The sequence below is a fragment of the Panthera tigris genome, chromosome D4 (assembly GCF_018350195.1).
Source record: "Panthera tigris isolate Pti1 chromosome D4, P.tigris_Pti1_mat1.1, whole genome shotgun sequence".
Lineage (NCBI taxonomy): Eukaryota > Metazoa > Chordata > Mammalia > Carnivora > Felidae > Panthera > Panthera tigris.
Genome location: NC_056672.1, coordinates 89,812,484 through 89,832,925, shown reverse-complemented (window position 1 = coordinate 89,832,925; position 20,442 = coordinate 89,812,484). Strand labels below are relative to the sequence as shown.

At 57.9% G+C, this 20,442-nt stretch overlaps 1 protein-coding gene across 4 annotated transcripts in view; it reads left to right on the top strand.

Moving 5' to 3' along the window:
* AK8 (adenylate kinase 8) overlaps window positions 1-20,442 on the top strand; it is a 127,833-nt gene that overhangs the window by 2,549 nt on the left and 104,842 nt on the right. For 3 of the 4 annotated variants that reach the window (XM_042965119.1, XM_042965121.1, XM_042965120.1), the window contains exons 2-5: window positions 311-395; window positions 5,571-5,620; window positions 8,324-8,437; window positions 17,657-17,725. In XM_042965119.1, the coding sequence (XP_042821053.1) occupies window positions 311-395; window positions 5,571-5,620; window positions 8,324-8,437; window positions 17,657-17,725 (318 nt within the window). Of the gene's footprint in view, window positions 1-310; window positions 396-5,570; window positions 5,621-5,775; window positions 5,843-8,323; window positions 8,438-17,656; window positions 17,726-20,442 lie in introns of those variants that run through there. The other variant, XM_042965122.1, reaches the window with a different exon arrangement.

Sequence of the window (20,442 nt, the reverse complement as noted above, 5' to 3'; positions counted from 1 at the left end):
GAGCACCGAGGGACTGAGGTGAGAGGACCCTGGCTGGGCCTGCCTGCTCTGAGTCTGGGATGTGGTCCCTCCATGTGCCTCTGTGATACCCGCACGACCCTTCCCTCATTCCTCTGCTCATGGGGATCGAAGCAGATCCAGCTGTAGCAGGGGCTGGGTTCCAAGTTGCAGGCCTGTTTGGTGGGTGCAGTGGAGAGATCGGGCCCCATAGCCGGTATCGGTAGCGACCAGGGCGCTGGGCCACCTGAGCCCAGGTCCCTTGGTGCCCATGCAGGTGTTAACCACCTGGGTGTCTGCCCTGTGCCCACAGAACATGCTGGAGCAGCTCCTGATCCACCAGCCCAAGGACCCCATCCTGTTCATGATCAGTCACTTGCAACGAGACAACAATAACGGTGAGCACTTGACGAGCCTCCTCTCCCATTACCTCCCCTCCCCCATCCCCGCTCCTGCCCAACCGCTATGAACCACTCTGCCCTCCCTGTGTCTGAAGGGAGGGGTTTTGGCAACTTGGGGTGGTGGCTCATTGAAAAATGACTTAATTCCTTTTGGGGGCACGGCTGGAAAGTTCTCTTGCCAAGTTTCTAAAACGAAAACCTCCGAAAGGCCCATGGAATCAATTATTAATGCTTTCGTGTGCCCCATCTGATCTCGCCTGTTGGCTTTAAACTCTGTGATCGCTCCACATGTCAGGTGTAAATCTGGTTTCCGGTCCACCTAGACATGCAGCACTCGGGTTTTCCTGATGGTCTCATCGCTGGTGCCCGTTAGTGTGTGCCAGAGTTCCCCAACTCTTGGCCCAAGTGCAGGTCGGCTAGACCCAAAGCCAGGGCCCAGAACCAGAGAGAAGAGAGGGGCGCTCCATTCCACGGTCGATTTGCCAAGTGGAGGATCATTCCCATCCTGTGTGAGCTGTCAGGGAGAACTGGTGTCTGCGAGCTTTGATGTTTCTTTTCACTGGAGCACTGGCCGCTTTGAAGGAGATACCGGCTCGCCAGTGAAATTAGTGCTTGGCGCAGCCGAGAAGGGCAGAGGCCTGAGATGCCCTGTGGTGGGGCCCACAGGCCTGAGATGAGAAAGGATGCATCAAGACACAACAACGGAAGAAGGTGAGAGAGAGGACACTCCAGGCCTACAGGAGCACCACGCACGCCTGGCCTTTCCGGCGTGCCCCCCGCCCGCCGATCCTGACGCGGTTCCAGGCTTGGCCGCAGAGCATCGGAGCGAGGGGCTGCCTGGGTCCCAGTGCCGTTTCGCCAACCTAAGCAGAGTGGCTCACGGAGAGCACAGCGGTGCCCCTGTGTGGTTCTCTGGGTAGGCAGAATGGAGAGTTGACGTTGGCTGTGAGCCCACATGCCCCGGGTGCAGACAGAGCCGTGGGCACCCGTGGGCCGGGAGCACCACCCTCTTGAGCTGCCCACCCGGCCACCGTGTGTTCCTGGTGGGACTCGCTCTGCCCCACAGAGACTCTCTAAGAGGCCTCTGTTCTCCGGTTGGCTGTGTATCACATGGCACCAGGGTGCGGGTGGCGGTTAGGCCACCTTCCTTCCCGGGCGTCCGGCCGCAGACCGAAGCTCACCAGCCGGGCCTCCCCCGCCGGAGACGGATGTGTCTGCCTTCCCACCTCCTCCCCGACCCCGAGTCTGGACGGGGGGGCTCGGTGTTGTCTGCGGGCCGCTGGGAGCAGCCCGCCCACCGTGTTGGGCTCTCTTGTATCAGCACCAACGCATCACAGGGCAAAGCAAGGTTACAGCAGAAGCGAAAGTGAAGAGAAAGCAAAGCAGGAGTTAAAAGCAAGGTCAAGGTAAAAAAAAAAAATGGGAGCAGACCAAGAGCTAACGTCATGTGAACGTGAGTTCAGGGAAGTGCCCCCGCTTCCTGCCAGGCCTCCGCCAGGGCTCCGCCGGTTCCCCGATCGCCCCGACTCCTGCCAGACTGTAGAGAGACAGCGAGAGAGCATTGTTCCGTCTGGGCCTCAGCTTCCTCGTTTGTAACCTGGGCGCGCTGGGGTAACTGGGCTGGAGGCTGCGGACGTCAGGATGGCAGCTGCGGGGGGACACCCCAGGCACTGGCCCGGCTGCGGGACTGGGAAGGCCTTGACCCCCACCCCCCCACCCCCCCACCCCCCCGCCCACGACAGGGCGTGGGAGTTCCCACCCGTGACCCTTCACAAGATCCTTCTGAGTTAAAAACTGTGCCTGGTAATAACACAACCATCTGAACTCTCAGGAGCCGGGCCGCGGCACCGCTCTGTCCTGCTGGCTTGAAAGATTCACTTTGGGCCACGTGTGCCGTGTCCCGTGTCCTCACACCGCCAGCCTGAAGCCGGAAATTCAAGAGCCGAAATTCAAGGCAGATTCTCATTATATTTAATCCTGCCCCTCTGTGCGCACGTGTAATCTTCAGCGTCGAACTTCACTTCCCCACCATCTTTCTGTTTTAGACTCGGTGCGGCCGACGCCGTTGGGGGCCGGCCTTACAGCCTCCTCCGCCCGCCGCGGAGCCTCCATTCCTTCTCCATGCTGCACCTGCCCTGTTCGCTCCCAGGCGGGGGCGAAGAACCCAGACCTGCGTCGTCTGGCTCTAGCAGGGGGCCGGCCTCCTGCCCTCCTCAATAGCTAGGGCCAAGGTGTTTGGCCCGATGCTCTCTCCGGGAGTAGAGGCATCGGATCCCAGTAACCACTGTTTTGGGGGGTGGATTTGTCCCCACAGGCCTCCACCGCCTCTGCCAGGCCCGGGGCTGGCAGCTCTCAGGGACGTTGGAATCTCTTTGCCCTGTTTGCTCAAGGCCCAACCGCTTAGGTGAAGAACAGAGAGGGACATCTGCAGGTTTCCTCCCCGTGCCCAGGTGTCCACCCACAAGTGAGGCAGGACATGGGGGAAGGAGGGGAGGCTGGGCAGAAGGGCATGCTTTTGTGAGTGTTCTCTTGTGTGTTCTGGAGGAGGACAATGGACAAGGGGAGGCCCTCTGAGGTCCAGTGAGCGGTTCTGCCTCCCTGGGCTAGTGAGGGAGGCTGTCTTGCCTCCTTCCAGCCACGCAGCGGCCCGTGTTTCCTGGAAGCTGGGCGCTCAGCGCTTCTGCTTCCTGGGCACGGGGTGGGGCGGGCAGGGGCTCATGTGGGCGGTGGCTAGTGTAGACCAAAAGAAGGCTCCGGACTCACCCCGGTGAGCACGCACATGAGGGAATGAGGGGAGCCCCCGGCACATGGCTGGCATCCCCTTCGCCTCGAGAAAAGCAGATTTAGTACAAAGTGAGCATTTACAGTAGCCCTGGGCAATATTAAAGCAGGTGATGGTGTATATAATGGTATGTTGCGTTTTTTATCAAACGTTTGTCCAAGAAAGCTGTGTATTAGAGCTCCAATACCTAAGGGTTTTCTTGTGAATTTTAAATCATGCTCCTAGTTAAACCTCAAAAGGATCTGTGGATGGAAAGGTTTTTTGATTTCCTTTGAAGTGGTTTGAAGAAGTTGATTACTCTTGGCAGTCAAGCAGCCTTTTATGACACTGTTTATAAATAATTACTCATGAGCAGAGCTGGGGTTCCAAGGTGTTAGATTTTAAGAAACTGAAATTAATCACATAAATGTGTGCGAGAAATTAGATGGGGAGAAAGGCCGTGGATGTTCCCCTTTTAAAGCATTTTCAGAGATGTGTGCAATTTGGGTGCCACTTACGGGAGCCTGGAAGGGGAGGGCATCCCCAGCAGCCCCCGAGCACCGTAACTTTGTTAAGATGAACGCGTGACTTGGGAGTCAGCTCGTTCCCCAAAACGCTCTTGTTGAGGTGCGGCTCCTTCTCCCGGGGCTCCACATGCCCCGAGTCCCATAGTTTGAGGAGCTTGAGCAGAGGCCTGTGGCTAGAATCGAGAGAGGGGGCTGGGCGGAGGTCACAGGAGCCCGACCGGGCCCTCTGGTGCTCCCTTACTGTGGCTTTGGCCGGCAGAACACTGGAAGCTGTGTCCGCCGTACTGGGGCGGGCCGGAGGCGTCCCAGCTGAGCCTGCCTCGGAGAGGAAAGTGTGTGCAGGGCTTTGCTGAACTAGAGCGTGGCAGCATTGGGCCAGTAGGCCGGGGCCTTCCTGCCCCCACATCTCTGATTCCCATCACCACCAGGAGGAACGATGTGGGGTTCCTGAGAAGCAAGTTCGCACATCACTGGGGCCAACGGACCGGGTTTGTAAACGTTTCCAGACGTAGAAAATGACACTGCTCTGAAGCCACTGGGGACACACACCCGTCAAAGCAGCAGCAGAAAGCCAGGACGTGGGTACAGCCTGTCGTGTTGTCGAGGAGAGAGCAGAGGATGGCCGCTCCCTCTGGCTCCTGTCTCACGCAGCCACTCGTGCCCCGCTTGCTGTGTTCGGCAGCCTCGGTCCCAGTGCCGAGCGAGGACGAGGTGCTCGACGAGTGAATCGGCGAGCGGATCAGCTTCAACCGTCCTTCCGTGCTTTTGGCAAATGAGAAGGTGCCGTGAATTTGGACAGAGTTGTGTATTTACACCCAGGCGGCCATGTGCCGATCATGAGCTCCTGGGCCAAATGGATCCTAGTTCCTTCTCTGTGGCCGCTGCCACACTAAAAGGGCACGCGTGTCCGTTGTCCTCAGCATGGACGAGGTGCCCTCCCGGGGCCCTGGCAGCAGTGGTCTCTGCGTGTAGACATCAGAGGCTCAGATGCGTTGGGAGACACGCCTGTTCATTGTCCCCTTGGCTCAGGGGTCAGGCCAGCAGCGGTGAGGGGATAGGCCTGCCTTCCCAACCTCTGCTCTGTGCTCCTGGCCCCCTGTGTTTAGCGGCCGGGGGTGGCTTAGTCAAGGTGGCACTTAGAGGAATCAGCATGGATTCATCTCTCCAGACACCACGTCCTGAAGCCTGTTTTGACCCAAGAACACATGCCTTCCGGCGCTTTTCCTGACACGCTGGTCTGGTCTTTTCCAGTGGGCCAGCACCTAGTGGGTTGTCCTGACCCCGGTCTTGAGGAATTCTGTGGGGCCGACAACCTCCCAGAGCCCGAAGCCTCAGCCCCGAAGCAAGCCATTTGCATGGAAATGCCCACATTTGAAAACAAAGGCTCTCCTAGCTGGGGTTTTATAAATCTGGCCGATCCACCCCAGGCTTTCCCCCGTTATTTCCCTCTGTAAAATGATGGGGAATACAATTTGCTAAATAAAAAGGCATAAATATATATAAAACAAAGCTTGGAAGGTCGATTTACATAAAATACAGCTTTATTTGAGAGCGTGTCCCCAAGACAAAGTCCCTGTTTAAAATGCTTTATGGTGTTTGAAATCCCAATTGTTCTTGATATTTATTAGTTTAGCAAACAAGTTACCGTGTCCATGTCCCCTCGGAGACAGAAAAATAAACCATCTCAGTGATCACTTACCTCCCTAAACATACAGAGTATGTTCTATGGCGAGACCATCCCTGAGCCACTGGGTTACAAACGACCGTGTCACTCGCAGAAAATGAAATCTGGGGAGGAAGGAAATGAATACCCCCGCAGTACCGCGGGCACGGAGCTTGCTTTATCATATCGAGCGGTGACATTCAAATCTTTCTATTCCACAGTGCCGAAGATTGTAATATTAGGTCCACCCGCCTCGGGGAAAACAACTATAGTAAGTGCATCATATTAAGTGTTGTAATGCTGTAATATCTCATCTCCCTGCAGAGCGGGAGCCGGGCCGCCCCTCCGCGGGTTCTCAGCACAACTGAGCGTTTCTTCATCCTTCCCTTCTGCTTCTTTAACTTATTTTCTTATTAGGAGAGGCGGCAAGCAGGCCTCGTAGAAAGCCTAGAAAGCACAGAACACAAAAGTATAACTCTGCAACCATCCAGGGGTGAGCATTATTTCAACATTTGGGATCTATGTTCCAGGGTTTTCTCGGGCCGCGGGGGCACCATCTTTGCACACACTTGGTTACCTCCTTAGGATAAATTTCTAGAAGCAGACCAGAGTCTAGAGACTTTTGACACGGAATCTTTAGATTCACTCTCAAAGTGTTGTTGTTGTTGTTTTCATGTTTATTTTTGAGAGAGAGCGAGAGAGACAGAGCACGAGCGGGGGAGGGGCAGAGAGAGGGAGACACAGAATCTGAAGCGGGCTCCAGGCTCCGAACTGTCGGCACAGAGCCCGACATGGAGTCTCAAACCCACAAACAGTGAGATCATGAGCTGAGCCGAAGTCGGACGATTCACCAACCTGGCCACTCAGGCGCCCCTCACTCTTAAAGTTTTAACTATGAAACTGTTTAATCAGAAAAGCGTAGAAACTGCACCATAGATACTCAGCTCCCAGATTTTCCAGAATTTATCATCTTGCCGTGTTTGCTTTGATGATTCCCTTTCCACTTTAGATATGGCTTTAAAGATACAGCAGATGCCTCATCGTACCCACTTCTTTGTCTTAAGTTGGAGGCCACCCCAGTCCTGAAGCTGGTGTGCTTCGTCCTGCCTACAGTTTTAACCTTAAACTCCCTTTTTTTGAGTGTCAAAACTTTGTAACATTTTAATCATCTGAGACAGAACTCTGCTTTTTACTGACTTTTTATTTTAGAGAGAGCGAGCGAGCATGAGCAGGGGAGAGGGGCAGAGAGAGAGAGAGAGAGAAAATCTTCAGCAGGCTTTATGCTCAGTGCAGAGTGGAGGTGGAGTTCGTTGTGGCACTCGATCCCGCGACCCTGGGATCATGGCCTGAGCTGAAATCAAGAGCCAGACGCTCAACTGACCGAGCCTCCCGGGTGCCCCTGGAACTCTGCCTTTTAAAAGCCTGGCTAGCGAACTTCAGTCAACTCTTCCTTGATGACTGTGCCACTACTGCGAGCACTCGTCCCGGGCCTGGGTGACATGGCGGGCTGTGTCCCCTGACGAGCTGGCACTTTGCTGTGTTCAGAAAAGGGATTAAGACGGCCGATCCTTGCCGGAGCTGGCGTGCATCTGCTGTGCTCGGGAGTCGTCTGTATCCTAGCGCTGTCTCTCTCTCTGTCTACCGCTCTGCCCATCCATCCCTCCCTCTGTCCTTCTATCTGTAGTTTTGTCTGTCTGTAGTTTTCCTACTGTGTTCCCGAGGATCAGGCTGCCAGCCTTCACTCCTTTCTACGGTCCCCCCAACCTAACACGCTCTTTTACTGCTAGAAACCCAGGGCCCCCAGGCCTGGCAGCCACAAGCGTTACCAGGGTGCTTTGGAAGGTGGCGGGTGCCAGACTCCCCTCCGGACCTGCCTGATCAGAATCTCCTGGGAAAAGGCCCAGGAAGCCGGTTGAAACCACTTCCGAGGTGGTAGCCTCTGCCCTGAGACAGACAGGCTCCCGAGCCACGTTAAGGCGGAGTCGGGTCACTCAGGGTGAGGGGTCTCCTTTGGCAAAGGGCCTTTGTCTTTGAGACGTTGGCACTCTGGGCACCTCCCCCCCCCCAGCCCCCCACCCCCCCCACCCCACGCTTAACCCCAGTTCCAGCTCTTCCCTGATCTCTGGTGAATTTGCTGGGTAGAATTCGTGAAGCGTGGTGAGCACAGACAACTTCTTTTGTCCAGTCCCAACTTGGCTGAGGCCATCGGCTCTGCCCCCTGGCGAGGTCAGGGCCCACCGCGCCTCACTGCTGTTTCAGCTTTTGGTGAATGCGCTACCCCACGTCTGACCACTATGTGGGGACACGCAGAATCTAATTTTACAGTAAGATGATATACAGTATAATCCAGACAGAGCCCTGCAGGGCTATCATCACTGACATCTCCCAGCAGGAGGAACAGAGAGAATTAAGGTTGATACTTGCCCCGGGGGACTTCAGGGCCTTCTGAATCATCCCGATGCTGAAATGGCCATCAGTATAATCTTGCCATTAAGAGCATTTCATTACATTATTATTCCCTAAAATGTATTCCTCCCTGTAGAGTATACGTAGTCATCAATGAACTAAACATTCATTTGGTCAGATCATTTCCTGATCTAAGAAAAAATGAACGGGTATGTTTGTGCCCCATGTTTAGGTCCTGTCCCTGCATTTCCTGTTGTAACCTTTTTGTGGCCCTGAGGAGCTGGGAAGGCGCATCAAGGCAGCTACAAGCAGGGTCCCTCCGTGCGCTTTCTAGCTCCGTGTAATCACTGGCTGCTGGAAAAAGAGAGAACACTTGGGCGGCCTCCTCAGGCTGGGGAGGGGGGGTGCTCTGTGGGCTTGTCCCCCTGGGTGGCCTCCTTCCAGCCAGAAAGCAGTTATGCTTCCCTGTGGCCAGTCTTTTCTAGTAGAATACGGAAGGGCCTGGGCATTTTGACGGAGTCCTCTTAATTACAGCGTTCACTGAAATTTTCTTTGGCTCTTTCTTCAGGCAATGTGGCTGTGCAAACATCTCAACAGCAATCTTCTCACCGTGGAGAACCTGATAGCAAGAGAATTTTCCTCTCTGGCTGCGGGTGCCAGGAGGCATTACCAGAACGTGACGGTAGGGCTGGCCCCAGGGCGGCAGGAAGGGGAGACGGGGTGACAGGGCTCCCACGGTCCCCCTTGCCCCCCCACCCCCACCCCAGCACGTCTCCATTTCTCGTGGACCAAGCGAGGGGAGTGCTGGGGGTAAACTGAAACACAGGCAGTGTGGGCTGGAAGGAAGGAGAGAACGCTCAAGCAGGGTGCGTGTCCTGGCAGGTGTGGGGATGAGGGGTTTGTGGCAGAAAGGGGTTGCTGACGGCACGAGGTGACCATTCTGTGCTGATGCAGCGGCCCTGGCCCGTGCCTCTTCCCAGGGTCACCCCATAACGTGGGTGCCAAGAGGCAGGGCTCCGTCCACAGAGGATGGAGCCACGCCGGCCCGGCCAGGGGGTTTCGGGGCCGTCGTCCAGCCGTCCCCGCGGTGGAGGACCCGGCGCGCTGCACCTCGGGGGCCCCGGGGGCGTAGGGGCCGCACTCCCCACCCCTCCGTCCGGCTCACACACATCTGCGGCTGGCCCCCCAGGGCGCCGAGTGTCCTGATCCTAAAAATCTCACCAATCCCATGTCTGAAACTTTGGTTTCCCCAGGGGAAATACAGAGCTTGCTCATGCTGTTTGTCTTTACTCTGAATTAGAAACTTGGAGATATTTCTTCATAAGCCCCTCTGGGATGTGAGTGGATCTCCTAGTCCATTCGGGCCGCTGTGACAAAATACCACAGACTGGGTGGCCTGGAAGCACAGGGATTATTTCTCCCAGTTCTGGAGGCTGGAAGTCCGAGATCACGGCTCCAGCAGGTTCGGTGTCTGGTGAGGGCGTCTTCTCACTGTGTCCTCAAAGTGCAGGGGCAAGGGAGCCCTCTGCGGTCTCTTCCGTGAGGGCAGGAATCCCATTCTACGACCTGATCACCTCCCAAAGTTCCCCCCGCCCCGATTCTGTCACTTTGAGGGTTAGGGTTTCAGTATATGAATTTGGGGGACACGTGTGTTGAGACCAGAGCGGCAGGGATATGCCCTCTGGGGCATTCTTTCTGGAGACTCTGAGAATGGAAAGAATCCCTGTGTTTGTTGAGTGCTTCCCAGGCCTCCCTCCTCCCTCCCCCATCCCCTCCCCACCACACCGACACCAGTGAAGCAGTGACCCAGGGTGAGGTCGGATTCAGGCCTACCCCAGAGCCCTGCCCCAGAGCAGTTGGGGTGCGAAGCCGGGGAACAGTCCAGCTGGCTGCAACGTGTCCTCGTCCCCTGTCTGGGGCAGAAAACGAGAGGCCGTGTGGGGGACACATCCTGGGCCCTGATGGAGGTACCACCTCCCTTCTTGGCCCCGCAGCCGGAATTGGGCACTGCCCCTGGCCACCGTCCGCCTCTTTGAGGCCACTTTGCCTTGTATTTCCATCCTGAGCTTTCTCTTCTATCATTTTGGCCCCCACCCTGTTCCCTGGCTCAACCACCCACAGAAGCAGCACCACGGCCCAGTGCTCAGGGAAAGGGGTCTGCAGGGCCCAGCCAGCTCTGGGGAGGGGTGTGCAGAGCGGGCTCGGCAAGGCCACGGGGGCACGTGACCGGGAGGGCCCCGGCAGGGCGGGGGGCAGTTGTCAGGCATGAGGGATGGGACTCGGGCAGACTCCCAACCCCAAGTTTGCCGGTTACCCCGACGTGATGGAAGGAGGCTCTCCTTCGGCAAGGTCAGCCGCCACCACTGCGAGCTGACTCTGAACATGTTTAATCCGGAGCACTTCCTGCCCCCCATTGCCTGGGGCGGGGGGGCTCTCAGAGGCCTGCTCCCCGGCCCTGCAGGTTTGCAGGAATCAGTGTGTGCTTATGGGTGGGGGGACGCCAGCATTTGGGGTGGGGATGTGGTTTTGTCATTTTCAGACAGCCTCTCGGGGAAGGGGAGGCAGGCTTATTTCCAGGATAAAGATGCTTTTATCAGGTTTATAAAATTCAGCAGAGGGGAGGATTTTAAGGAAATTCCTCCTGGGTTTCATTATGCTAATTATCAGCATATTTCAGACCACATCGGAGTGCTTTCAAGGGTGTCTTATCGGGGTTCCTTGGCTTGGAAGCGGGTGGGGGGGTGGGGGGGGAAGATGAAAGGCAAGGCTGTCAGGACTGATGAAGGAATGAGAGGTTCTGAAGAGCCAGGACGGTGCGCGTAGGGCGGCTGCGCGTGGCCTGGCCTGGCCGCAGGTGGCCGTCGCCAGGCATGGCCTCTGGTTGAGGGTCGTCTTTAAATCACCCTCGGACTGGGAACCCTTTACAGCCTTTTGGAAGTAGCGCGGTGCCACAGGAGACCCAAACATGAACTCCTTCCCCAGGCCCCTGGGAACTTTGGGGGACGTGGGGGAGATCCAGGCTAAGGGGCCTGGAAGCTTCGTGCAGTCAGGGGCTTGGCTGACTAATCCCCTTACCCTGAAGTGTTCTCTGAGCAGGGACTGAGTACCAGGCACTGACTCATGGCTGAAGAGCACGCAGGCTGCAGGATTTAGGGGGTCCATGGAGCCGTGGCCACAGTCGTGCTAGGAAAAGCCTTCGTAAGGGGCGAAGTGCCACAAAACCCGCACAGGCGGCCATACCCCTGAGGGTATCCGAGGTGACCAGGGATTGGAACCAGCGCTTCTGTTTTGAACCGCGTATTATAAACTATTGCAATGATAGAGGCTGTGAGAAAGGCAGCAGAACCCTCACGGGCCCATCGCCGGCTTAAACCAGTATCTGCTCACGGCATCTCTTTCCGCGTGCTCCCCGGCATCGCCCTGCTCTCCGGTTATTGGAGAGAAAAACCCATACGGCATTGCATTTCATCCGTAGCTGTTCTGGTCTCTGTCTGCTGAGAGATGGACCATGCAATGACCAGACCATATATAAAAATAGGGCTCTGACCCAAGCCTGCAGCAGCCGGCCCAGGAAACCCGCCCGTTGTCTCAGTAACCAGCTCAGGAGGCCAGCAGGTCCTAGGGCAGACTGGGGGGAATCAGACGGCTGCCTCTAGTGTGATCCAGGAAGGCCAGCGATAACCCCGTGGCGGTCAGCCCTGCGTGGCCCGGGCTTGATTAATAACGGACAGCTTCCCTCATTTTTGTCCCTCCTTCCAACGTGTGGCCAACCTGAGAAAGCCAAGCACACGGGGTGCCCCGCTTCGAGGTGGCCGTCCCCTCGCTGCCCAGGCCGCAGTGCTGCCAGGGCACACCCGAGAGGCCTTCCCGCTCCGCTGCCGGCCTCTGAGCCTCTGCCAAACCCGAGTGACGTGGTGAGTCCCCGCCAGAGCGAGCCCGGACTTCGTAGCCTTGCTTGTTTCCATTTGGGTGGCCTTCGCTTATTTCCACTGTCCAGAAGGAAGTAAGACGCACACAGTCACACTTCGAAAACTCATCAGTCTTTCTCCGGGATCTGGCCAGGGCTAAACTCTGCCCGAGGAGGCAGCTTTCTCAGTCTTCCCGGCCCCAGGGCACTCTGGGTATAAACCCCGCCCTGGGCAGGTGTTTCTTGTCTCCTCTCCGCCTTGACCGAGGCCATCTTTGCTCTCAGTTTACCCTGTCTTGTCAGAGCCTTTCCCCTCTCTGCCTGCTCTGGTCCGTTCTCTAGGCCCACCCTGATTCCAAACCCCAGGTGAGGGGGCCCTGGGGGTGGGGTGGGGAGCAAGGGGGAGGCCGGCAGGAGCCCAGGGCACGAGAGCGAAGGAGGCTTCTGCTGTCAGGGGCGGACCCTGCACTTGTATGAGCCTGAGAGTCGGTGCCTCCGTCGGTTCTGGCCCAGTGCAGGCCCTGCTGGGGTTTGGGAGATTACGGGGAACAGAAACAAGTCCCGCCTCTAACCACACAGGAGGTGACAGGAAGGTGAAGAGTCCCCACACTGGAAGGATATTTCTGTGCAGCGGGACCTGAGTGTGATTGTTCTGGAATGGTTTCATTTCTCCTGGGGTGGGGTTGGGGGGGGGGAGAACTTTATCACTGAAATCCCTGCAGGAAGAATACACAGTTGTAAACCTCCCTGAGCGACTGCCTGGTCCAGAAGTTCTCGATCTTTGAAGCACATTAGGCTCACGTGGGCCCTGCCGGACTTGGGGGTTGGGGCCAGGCATCGGGATTTTTCAAATGCTCCTCGGGGAAGTCTCACATGGTCCCTGGGGGACCCACCCCAAGCGCCACTCCCCTTCCTCATCAAGATCATTATCGCCAGATCAAGTTTTCTTCGGCCTGCGGCTATTGTATCAGAGCACAACAGCCTGTGTTTGTGGAATGAACAGGTGACCTAGACTCTAAAGGCCGGCGGGTCAGACAGGCAGGATCCAGAGTCGGTTCTTTCTAACTTCAGTGTTATTTCCTAACTCCAGTTCTGTTTACAAATGTAAAAATCTGGTGTAACCCGAGGTACCCAAGCGGCCAGCTGCCAGAGTCACCATTTTCTTTGGTGTCCAAATGAAAGAGCCCATGCCTGTGCACACAGGATTGCAGTGCTCAGAGGACTGCTGAGGGTCCCGGGCGGGGCTGGCCTCCGGCAGCTCCGGCCATCCCCTCTGGGACCTTGCTGCTCTGCGTCCTGGGGGCCGCGCAGCGCAGGGGCCCTCCCGCTGTCTCGTGTCCCCAGTTAGCCACTCAAGGCGACGGTGAAGTTCATTGGCCTTTCCCACCACAGGGTCTCTTCTGGGCCACCTCCCTCTGTGGCCCTGTGTGTCACAGCTCCGAGAGTGCCTGCCATCCAGACCTGCACGGAGAGCCCCGAGGAGCAGCAGGAACTCTAAAATGAGAGTTGTCTTTAAAGACTCTCTGCCCAGGTCTTAACGTGAGCTCAAGTCCAAGTGCAGGCTTCCCTCCCCCACCAGCAGCACTGTAGGAGGAAGGGGGCCTGGCAGGGGGCGACAAGGAGTCTCAGCGATTCCCCTCCTGCCTCTGCTCCCGGGGCAAATTCATGCTGCAGATTGAGATGTCTCTGACTCTTGAGCAAGTGTCACCCAAGGCGACAACGGGGCAGGAGGGGCCAGAGGGTGGGGCCCGGGGATGGGACCACGCAGGCTCCTGCCATCCAGTGAGGAAGCCCAGGTGTGATCAGTGAAGTGAGGGGCCCCAGGGGGCAGAGCCAGCTTCCACTGCACCTGGCCGCCTATGAACAGCAGCCCAGCGTCGCGTCGTTCAGGGGAGGATGGCCCCTCTGAGGTCAGCACATCGGTGGCTCTGCCCCAGGGCCCCGTGCAGAAGAAGCTGGAAGGAGAAGCGAGGTCCAGCCAGGAGCCAGCGCGGCCTTGATGACAAGAAAGCAGGGAGATGAGGGGCCAGGGGCCTGCATCTGATCTGGGCCTTCTCGGTGACCCTCTGGGCCTTCGCTGGCCTCTGTCGGTTTGTCCCCGAGTCTCCCCACAAAGCCGGGCCTTGCGGGACCGGGGTGGGAGAGCACGGCAGAGCTCTGGGAGGAGGGAGTCTGATTCCTACAAAGACAGTTTGGCAGGGACTCCGAGAAGCGCCCTGTGGAAGCCCCGCTGCTGACGTGACACATCAAAGCTGGCATGGAGACAGCACCAAGGCGGGGAGCGGTGGGGGGCGCCCGGGAGGGGCTGTGCTCAAAGTCAGGGGCCTGTCCCCTGCCGGGCACACCCCTGCGGGTGCTGTACCCCATCTGGACCTGTCTCCTTTCAACCCTGTTCTTTGACTGGCTTGCACCCCCCTCGGCTCCCCCCCTGGGCTCCCCCCACCCCCCCTCCCCGTCCTGGTACCTGTTTGCTGCCTCCTGAATGGGTGTTGTCAGGGACAGGAGACAAGTCTCAAGGGAAATGGGCCTCAGGATGGAAACTGACTCTGCCTGGGGTCGGGAGGGAACAGGAAAGGGCTGCCCCCCGCCGTTGACCCCCTCCCCTCCCCAGCCAGCTGGGAGAAGTTTCCCCAGAAGAACTAAGAGGATATGGGTGGGGCAGAAAGGTACCCCCCGGCCCCTGCCAGCAGCCTCTCTCAAGCGGGGTATTTATTTAAGACAGTGGCTCTCCAGGTGTGGTCGCCTGACCAGCAGCCTCAGCATCCCTGAGAACTTGTTAGAAATGCAGATTCTCAGCTTCACCCCAGACCCACTGGATCAGAAACCCTGGCGTGGGGCCGGTGACCTGTGCTCTCACAAGCTCCCCAGGGGTGCACCTCCAGGTGGGGGAATGACTGGCTTGAGCAAGAAATTGGCAAGGTGGGGGGAGAGGGCGGACGGAAGGGCACAGGTGTCTCGGAGGTGCCGAAGCCAGGGACCGGATGCTGGCTCGCTTCCCTCTCGCCTCTCTGGCCTCCTCGTTCTCGATGTGTCATACATACATCCCTTCTCTCTCCTGCTCACTCCTGCTCTTAACTTTCGCCGTCCGTTCAGTAGAAACCATAGTGGCCCCAGAACTTTCCAGTGGACACAGACAAGTCCGATGCTTCCCGGAGGAACCCCCTCCCTCACCCTCTCGCCGTCTGCTCTGTCTTCCTCTTCCGATTCCACATCGTGGAAAAGCCATTCTGATGAAGCTGAGACCTGGTTTCTCCCTTTGTGCTGGCTTCGTGTCCTCATGCTCCCCTCATGCCTGCCAAGTGCCTGTCGTGGCTCCAGCCCCTCAGCTTTGGATCCGCTGGAAAGCGAGGGCTCCTGCCCCTGGTGATTCCACCCCACGTCCTGGACCTGATGCCTCTTGGTCAGGATTGGGACATGGGCAGCGTCTGAAGCAATCACAGTGGCCAGCAGTGGGATATACCGATCAACTTGGACCAATTAGGGTCCCCCACTGTATCTGACGGTGGGCTTGACCCCACAGAAACTATACAAGCTGCGGGGCACGAGGGTGGCTCCTCAAGGAATTTTGGGGGTTCTTTGCATTATAGGAGGCAGGGTGTATGGATGAGGGACAAAAAAATAAAAGGAAAAACTACAGAATTGCCACTCTGGATCCAGATTTCTCTGGATGAGGTGTGTGAAGCCTAAAGAGGTCGAGACTTGCCCAAGGTCACCCAGCTGGCTGGAGCTGCAGCAGCCATTATGTAGCCAAGAGTGGGAAGCTTGACCATGAACGGAGCCAGCCCGGGGCAAGCGGTGGGGAGGCGAGCCCTGATGCTGAGGGTGAGTCTGGGTTCTGCTCCCAGATTCCCCCACCCCCAGCAGCAGGCCTGCGTGTCTGGGATTTATTTTGACTTCCCACATCCTTTGTCAGAGATGTGAGCGTGAGTGGGGAGAGGTCTGGGCCCCTGGTCGTGCGCTACAGTGGGAGGTGACACAGACCAGGCATCAGTGCCCCCCTTGAGTGGAGCTGCTTGTCCAGACCCGTGCTGAGGAAGCAGCATGCAGGGTATATTGAGGGTACTCAGGGGCGATCGTGACCGCGGCGCTGAGCCCTTGCTGGGGGCTGGGCGCGTCCCAGGCTCGCCACGCCAACCACCTCGTTTTATCCTCATGGCAACTCTTTGAGGCACCTTGTCTTTGTCTCACTGACAAATGAGGAAACTGAGGCTCAGAGTATTGAAGACTCGTCCGGTGCCACTCAGCGGGTGGCCAGGGCCCAAATCATGAGTGTCTGAGTCCCCGGCCAATCAGTGCCCCACCCCACCCCCCCGCCGCCCAAGGGTCTCCCTATGAACGTTCTTTACCCACTTGGCCTATCCTCCCCCTGACACCAGACATAACCTTCTGAAATCACTCTGTCTGAGGGCTTCAGAGCCTTCGGCCTCCTCTCCCTCCAGCTCCTGTCCCTGCCCTGTGAGCCAGTTACCCGGAATGCTGTGTCCCCAAGGAGGTCCTTCACCGCCGAACTTCGTTTGCCCCAGTGCAGCCTGCTCTTGTCAGGGGACCCATCCAAACAGCTTCAAGGGGAGGCAGGTGAGGGCGCTACCTGCAAAATGTGGAGGAGCTGGGTGCACGGGAGCTGAGCCCCTTTGGGGATGGCTCCCCCGTCCCCTGGCTTCTCTCCGCCTGCGCCGGTGCCCCGTTCCCTCCGAATTCCGCTGCGTGGGAGCTGTCCTGAGCCCCTTCGCCGCACGCTCGCTGCCAGGACGTAGCGGAAGGGAGGCACAAGCACCTACCGAAGCCCCGTTTCTAAGCCTGTTCCAGAGGCGCCGCCGTGTCCCAGCTCCCGGTCCCTCCAGGCGCTCCGACCGCGCTCCAGGCGGACACGACAGCATTCCGGGGGCAGGATCTGGTGTCTCCGGACCCTCACAAATGCTGCCTCTAGAATGAAAGATCCAGGCTTTTCCCCAGTGGATACTTTGGGAAGTTAGGGAAAAGTGTTTGCCCCCTCTTTCTTATGGTCCCACTCCAGGGTCCCCAGCTTGGGGAAGGGAAGGGAAGGTAGATTTCTCGCCACCTGGGCGCCTCCTTGTACACCCAGTGCACACCCAAGGGCCCTCATCTGTGCCTGGCGGGAGCCCCCCACCCGCCCCCCTGGGGGCTGGCTCAGCCCAGACATAGCTTAGGATGTGCGGTCTGGGGCTGGCCTGGGAGTCCGCCTTGGCCAAGCATTTGGGGTGTGTGTGGAGAAGCACCAGCTTTTAATGATCTTGGGTCAAGGGGGCACCTGGGAGGAGGTTTTCCAGGCGTCAGCTCTGGGGCCTTCAAGACTTGGTCGTAAAAACTGGGGTGTTGATTCTGGCCAGGGAAAGTTCAGAAGCGAGACAGAAGGTCAGCCGCCCTTAACTTCCTACCTGCACAGGCTGTCCCCCCTTCCCCCCACTTACCTGCCATCGCTGGTGCTTAAGGGGCGGGGCTCTGGCTGCCCCGAGGGGGTTCAAGTTCAGCCTCTGCTTCTCCCTGCTTGTGTAAGCCAGTCCCATTCCTCCAGGAACTTTGAAACTTTCTGGGGAGATGGACATGAGCAGACCCCCAGAAGGCCGTGTGGTTAGAGCAATGACAGAGTTTGCCGTCGGGGATTATGGCGACCCCCAGCCCAGCCTGGGGAGGGTCACGGAGGGCGGCCTACAGGCAGTGGCACTTGGGCCACGGACCTGAGGGAACCCAGAGTCACTTGGGTGGGGTGGGGGGAGCATCTGGGCGGGGGCACGGGATAAGCAAGAGCGTCGAGGTAGGTGTGCACATGTGGTGGGGAGCACAGGGTGGCGGGGGGAGGGCTGCAAGGCAGGCCTGGACTTTACGGAGGCCACTGGGCGGTCAGCCCGGGACTGGCGAACCTTTGTGTCCACACAGCCGGCTCCTCAGCTGAGCCCGCTGGGCTGCCACTTACACATCCTTTGTGGCCCAGTGTGCGGGCTGAGGCCCTCATTCCGTGTGTCGTCTTTCCTTTAGAAGGTGCCCAGCACCCTGCTCGTCAGACTGATTCAGGAACGTGTGAGCGAGGAGGACTGCATCAGGCGGGTAAGAAACCGCGTGGAGCGGCTGGGGGGCTCCCAGGGAGAGGGGCTCTGTTACCACATGAAGGGCAGGGGAGGGGCGTGGGTTCAGGTCCTAGCACAGAGGTGACCCGGGGCCTGCAGAGAAGGGTCAGACAGACGACCCAGAGCTCCGTGAAGCTCAGTGTGTGAATTTCACCTTGGATGGAGCCAGGCAACAAAGTGGAATCTAGGGTACCCATCGGGGGTCTTAGGAGAGAGCTGGCCCTACCCCAAGGGGTCACAGGAGAGCCTTTAAGGAAAGGAACGTTGTGGAAGTAGGGGGTAGTTCAGGTAACCCACGAGCACCTGAGACCAGCCCCACAGGGAGCTGGACACTCCTGGACCCGGAGGGGCAGAGGGAGAACTGGGGCTACCCCTAACTCTCTGCTGCCAGACCCAGTGAAGCCAGAGGGCAGGCGTCCAGACGAAGCAGCCCATCCGTGGAGGTCAGCCTCCTGGGGCACAGAGGGGGTTGGAGAGGGCGGGAGGGATCTGGAGGGGCAGATGGGGGGCAACAGGAACGATGGGCACCATGGGAGGGCTTTGCACACACTGACTCCTTGGGTCTTCAGAGGAGCTCTGTTGGGTCGGTGCTATGACTCCCCCATTTTGCAGATGGGGAAACTGAGGCTTGTTAAACCGTGTAGTATCCAGGCCTCTCCTCCTGGTCCACAGCTAGTCTTATTGTCTTCATGTCAGTGGCTTTCACAGAGCAAATGGTTTTAATTTTAACGAAGTCCAATTTATCCCGATTTGACCATTGTTAAAGTATTTCACTTTAATATATCTCTTGTGTGTTTCTTAAAAAATGTTTGTTTATTTTTGAGAGCGTGCAAATGGGAGGTGGGCAGAGAGAGGTGGGGACAGAGGGTCCGAAGCGGGTTCTGCACTGACAGCAGCAAGCCCGACGCGGGGCTCGAACTCACAAACTGTGAGATCGTGACCCGAGCTGAAGGTGGACACTCAACTGACTGAGCCACCAGGCTCCCCTATTGCCTTCATTCTTGAGGGATATTCGTCCCCGGATTCAGAATTCTAGATCCCCAGCTCTTTCTCCTCACGCCTCGCAGGGTCCCGCCTCCTTCTGGCCGGGACGGTCTCTTGTGGAAGGACAGCCGCCCAAGCAGCGGGTCCCTTTCCCCGACTTCCTCCCGGATTGTCCTCTGCGCTCTCGGTTTCTAGCAGTTCAGTTACCAAATGGCTGGCATGCATTTCTTTGGATTCGTTCTTTTGGAGATTGGTTGAGTTCCTTGAATTTGTAAGTTCACATTTTCCTCCAAACTGGGGCAGTTTGGGGCCATCATTTCTACAGGTTCTTCAGGCTTTCTGCACCGTTCTCTCCCCGTCTCGTGTGAACGGCAGTCCTGCGGCCCCCGCAGGGTCGCCGAGGCTCCGTCTCTGTTTCTCTCCCCTCTGTCGTGGACCAGATTATGAGGCTCACTGAGGCCCTCCTTTCCCGTCTCTGTTCTCCTATTCGGCCCATCCGGCGAGCTTTTCATTTGGATTGCCGTGTTCCTCGGTTTTCAAAATTCCAGTGGGCTCTTCTCGCTTTCTTCTGTCTCTGAGACTTTCTGTGTGTCCGTCCGTTTACTCGTTGGAGCTTTGTTGTTACCGTCATGGCTTGAAGCCAGCCGCTTCAGACGCCTCGCTGACTCCAGCGCCCGAGTCACGTCAGCGGCGATGTCTGAGGTCTGAGACACCCGCGGCTGTCCTTGGGCTGCGCGATTCTGTATCCTGGGCATTTTTCTTTTTGCTGTTGAGACTCCGGGTCTTGTTTGAATCCGACGGCGGGTGTTGATACTTTTGTCTTCGCGGGCAGTTGATCCATTTGGGCTCAGGCCGCCAGTTCCAGCCACCTTCTCTGTGCTGTGGTTGCCATCTGGGTTCTGTGTACAAAGCCTCTGCGAGTGCCGTGCGGCTCCCTGAGGCTCTGTGCCGTGTGTGTGCCGCTCAGCGGGGCCCGGGCAGCGGTCTGCGCCGTGGCTCGGCCCTCGATGTCTTTAGAAAGCTGTCTAGGGTCAGACCCTTGCACGCGCAGCTGGGAGGGAGCCCACGAGTCCATAGACATCTTTATTTGGTTGCTTTCCTGAACGCCTCGCTCTGCCATTTCCATGGTAACGCCCGGTTCCCTGGCGCCCCTCTTTTCGGTCCTCTGGCCAGAAAGCGGGGACTTTATTTGTCCCACTCTGCCACAGTCTTCCCGTGACCGCAGCTGAGACTGGGGCAAGCGGCAGGAGGACAGAGAGGGAAACATTACCGGGGCTTTGTCCCGTTCTCTAGGGACTGCAGAGGAAAGGCCCTCCGCCCCCCTCAGGGTTTCGGGCACCTGCAGGCTCCCCGTGGCACCCCTACCGCAGTAGGCTTGCCTGGGGCCTGGGGTGCGAGGAAACAGGAAGGAGAAACACACAGAGATCTCCCCGCTGTCCGAGTGTCAGGAATCCCCCCTCTCACCGCCCAGGTCGGGTGTGAGGGCCCCTCCTGGCCTTCTCTCGGGCCCTCCCTGTCACCTGTGCTCAGTTTCAGGCTGCCCAAAGGCCGGGTGGGGGTGCTGGTTTGGTGGTATTTTGAATTCTGTTCTTCTTCCCCAGTTCACCTACTACTGTATACTTTTCTGATTCCTCGAGTAGCCGCCACATGCATGCTGCCCACTCATCAGAGCTGCTCTCAGAAGGAGTGAGCGGGCGGACTGTGCCGACCTCA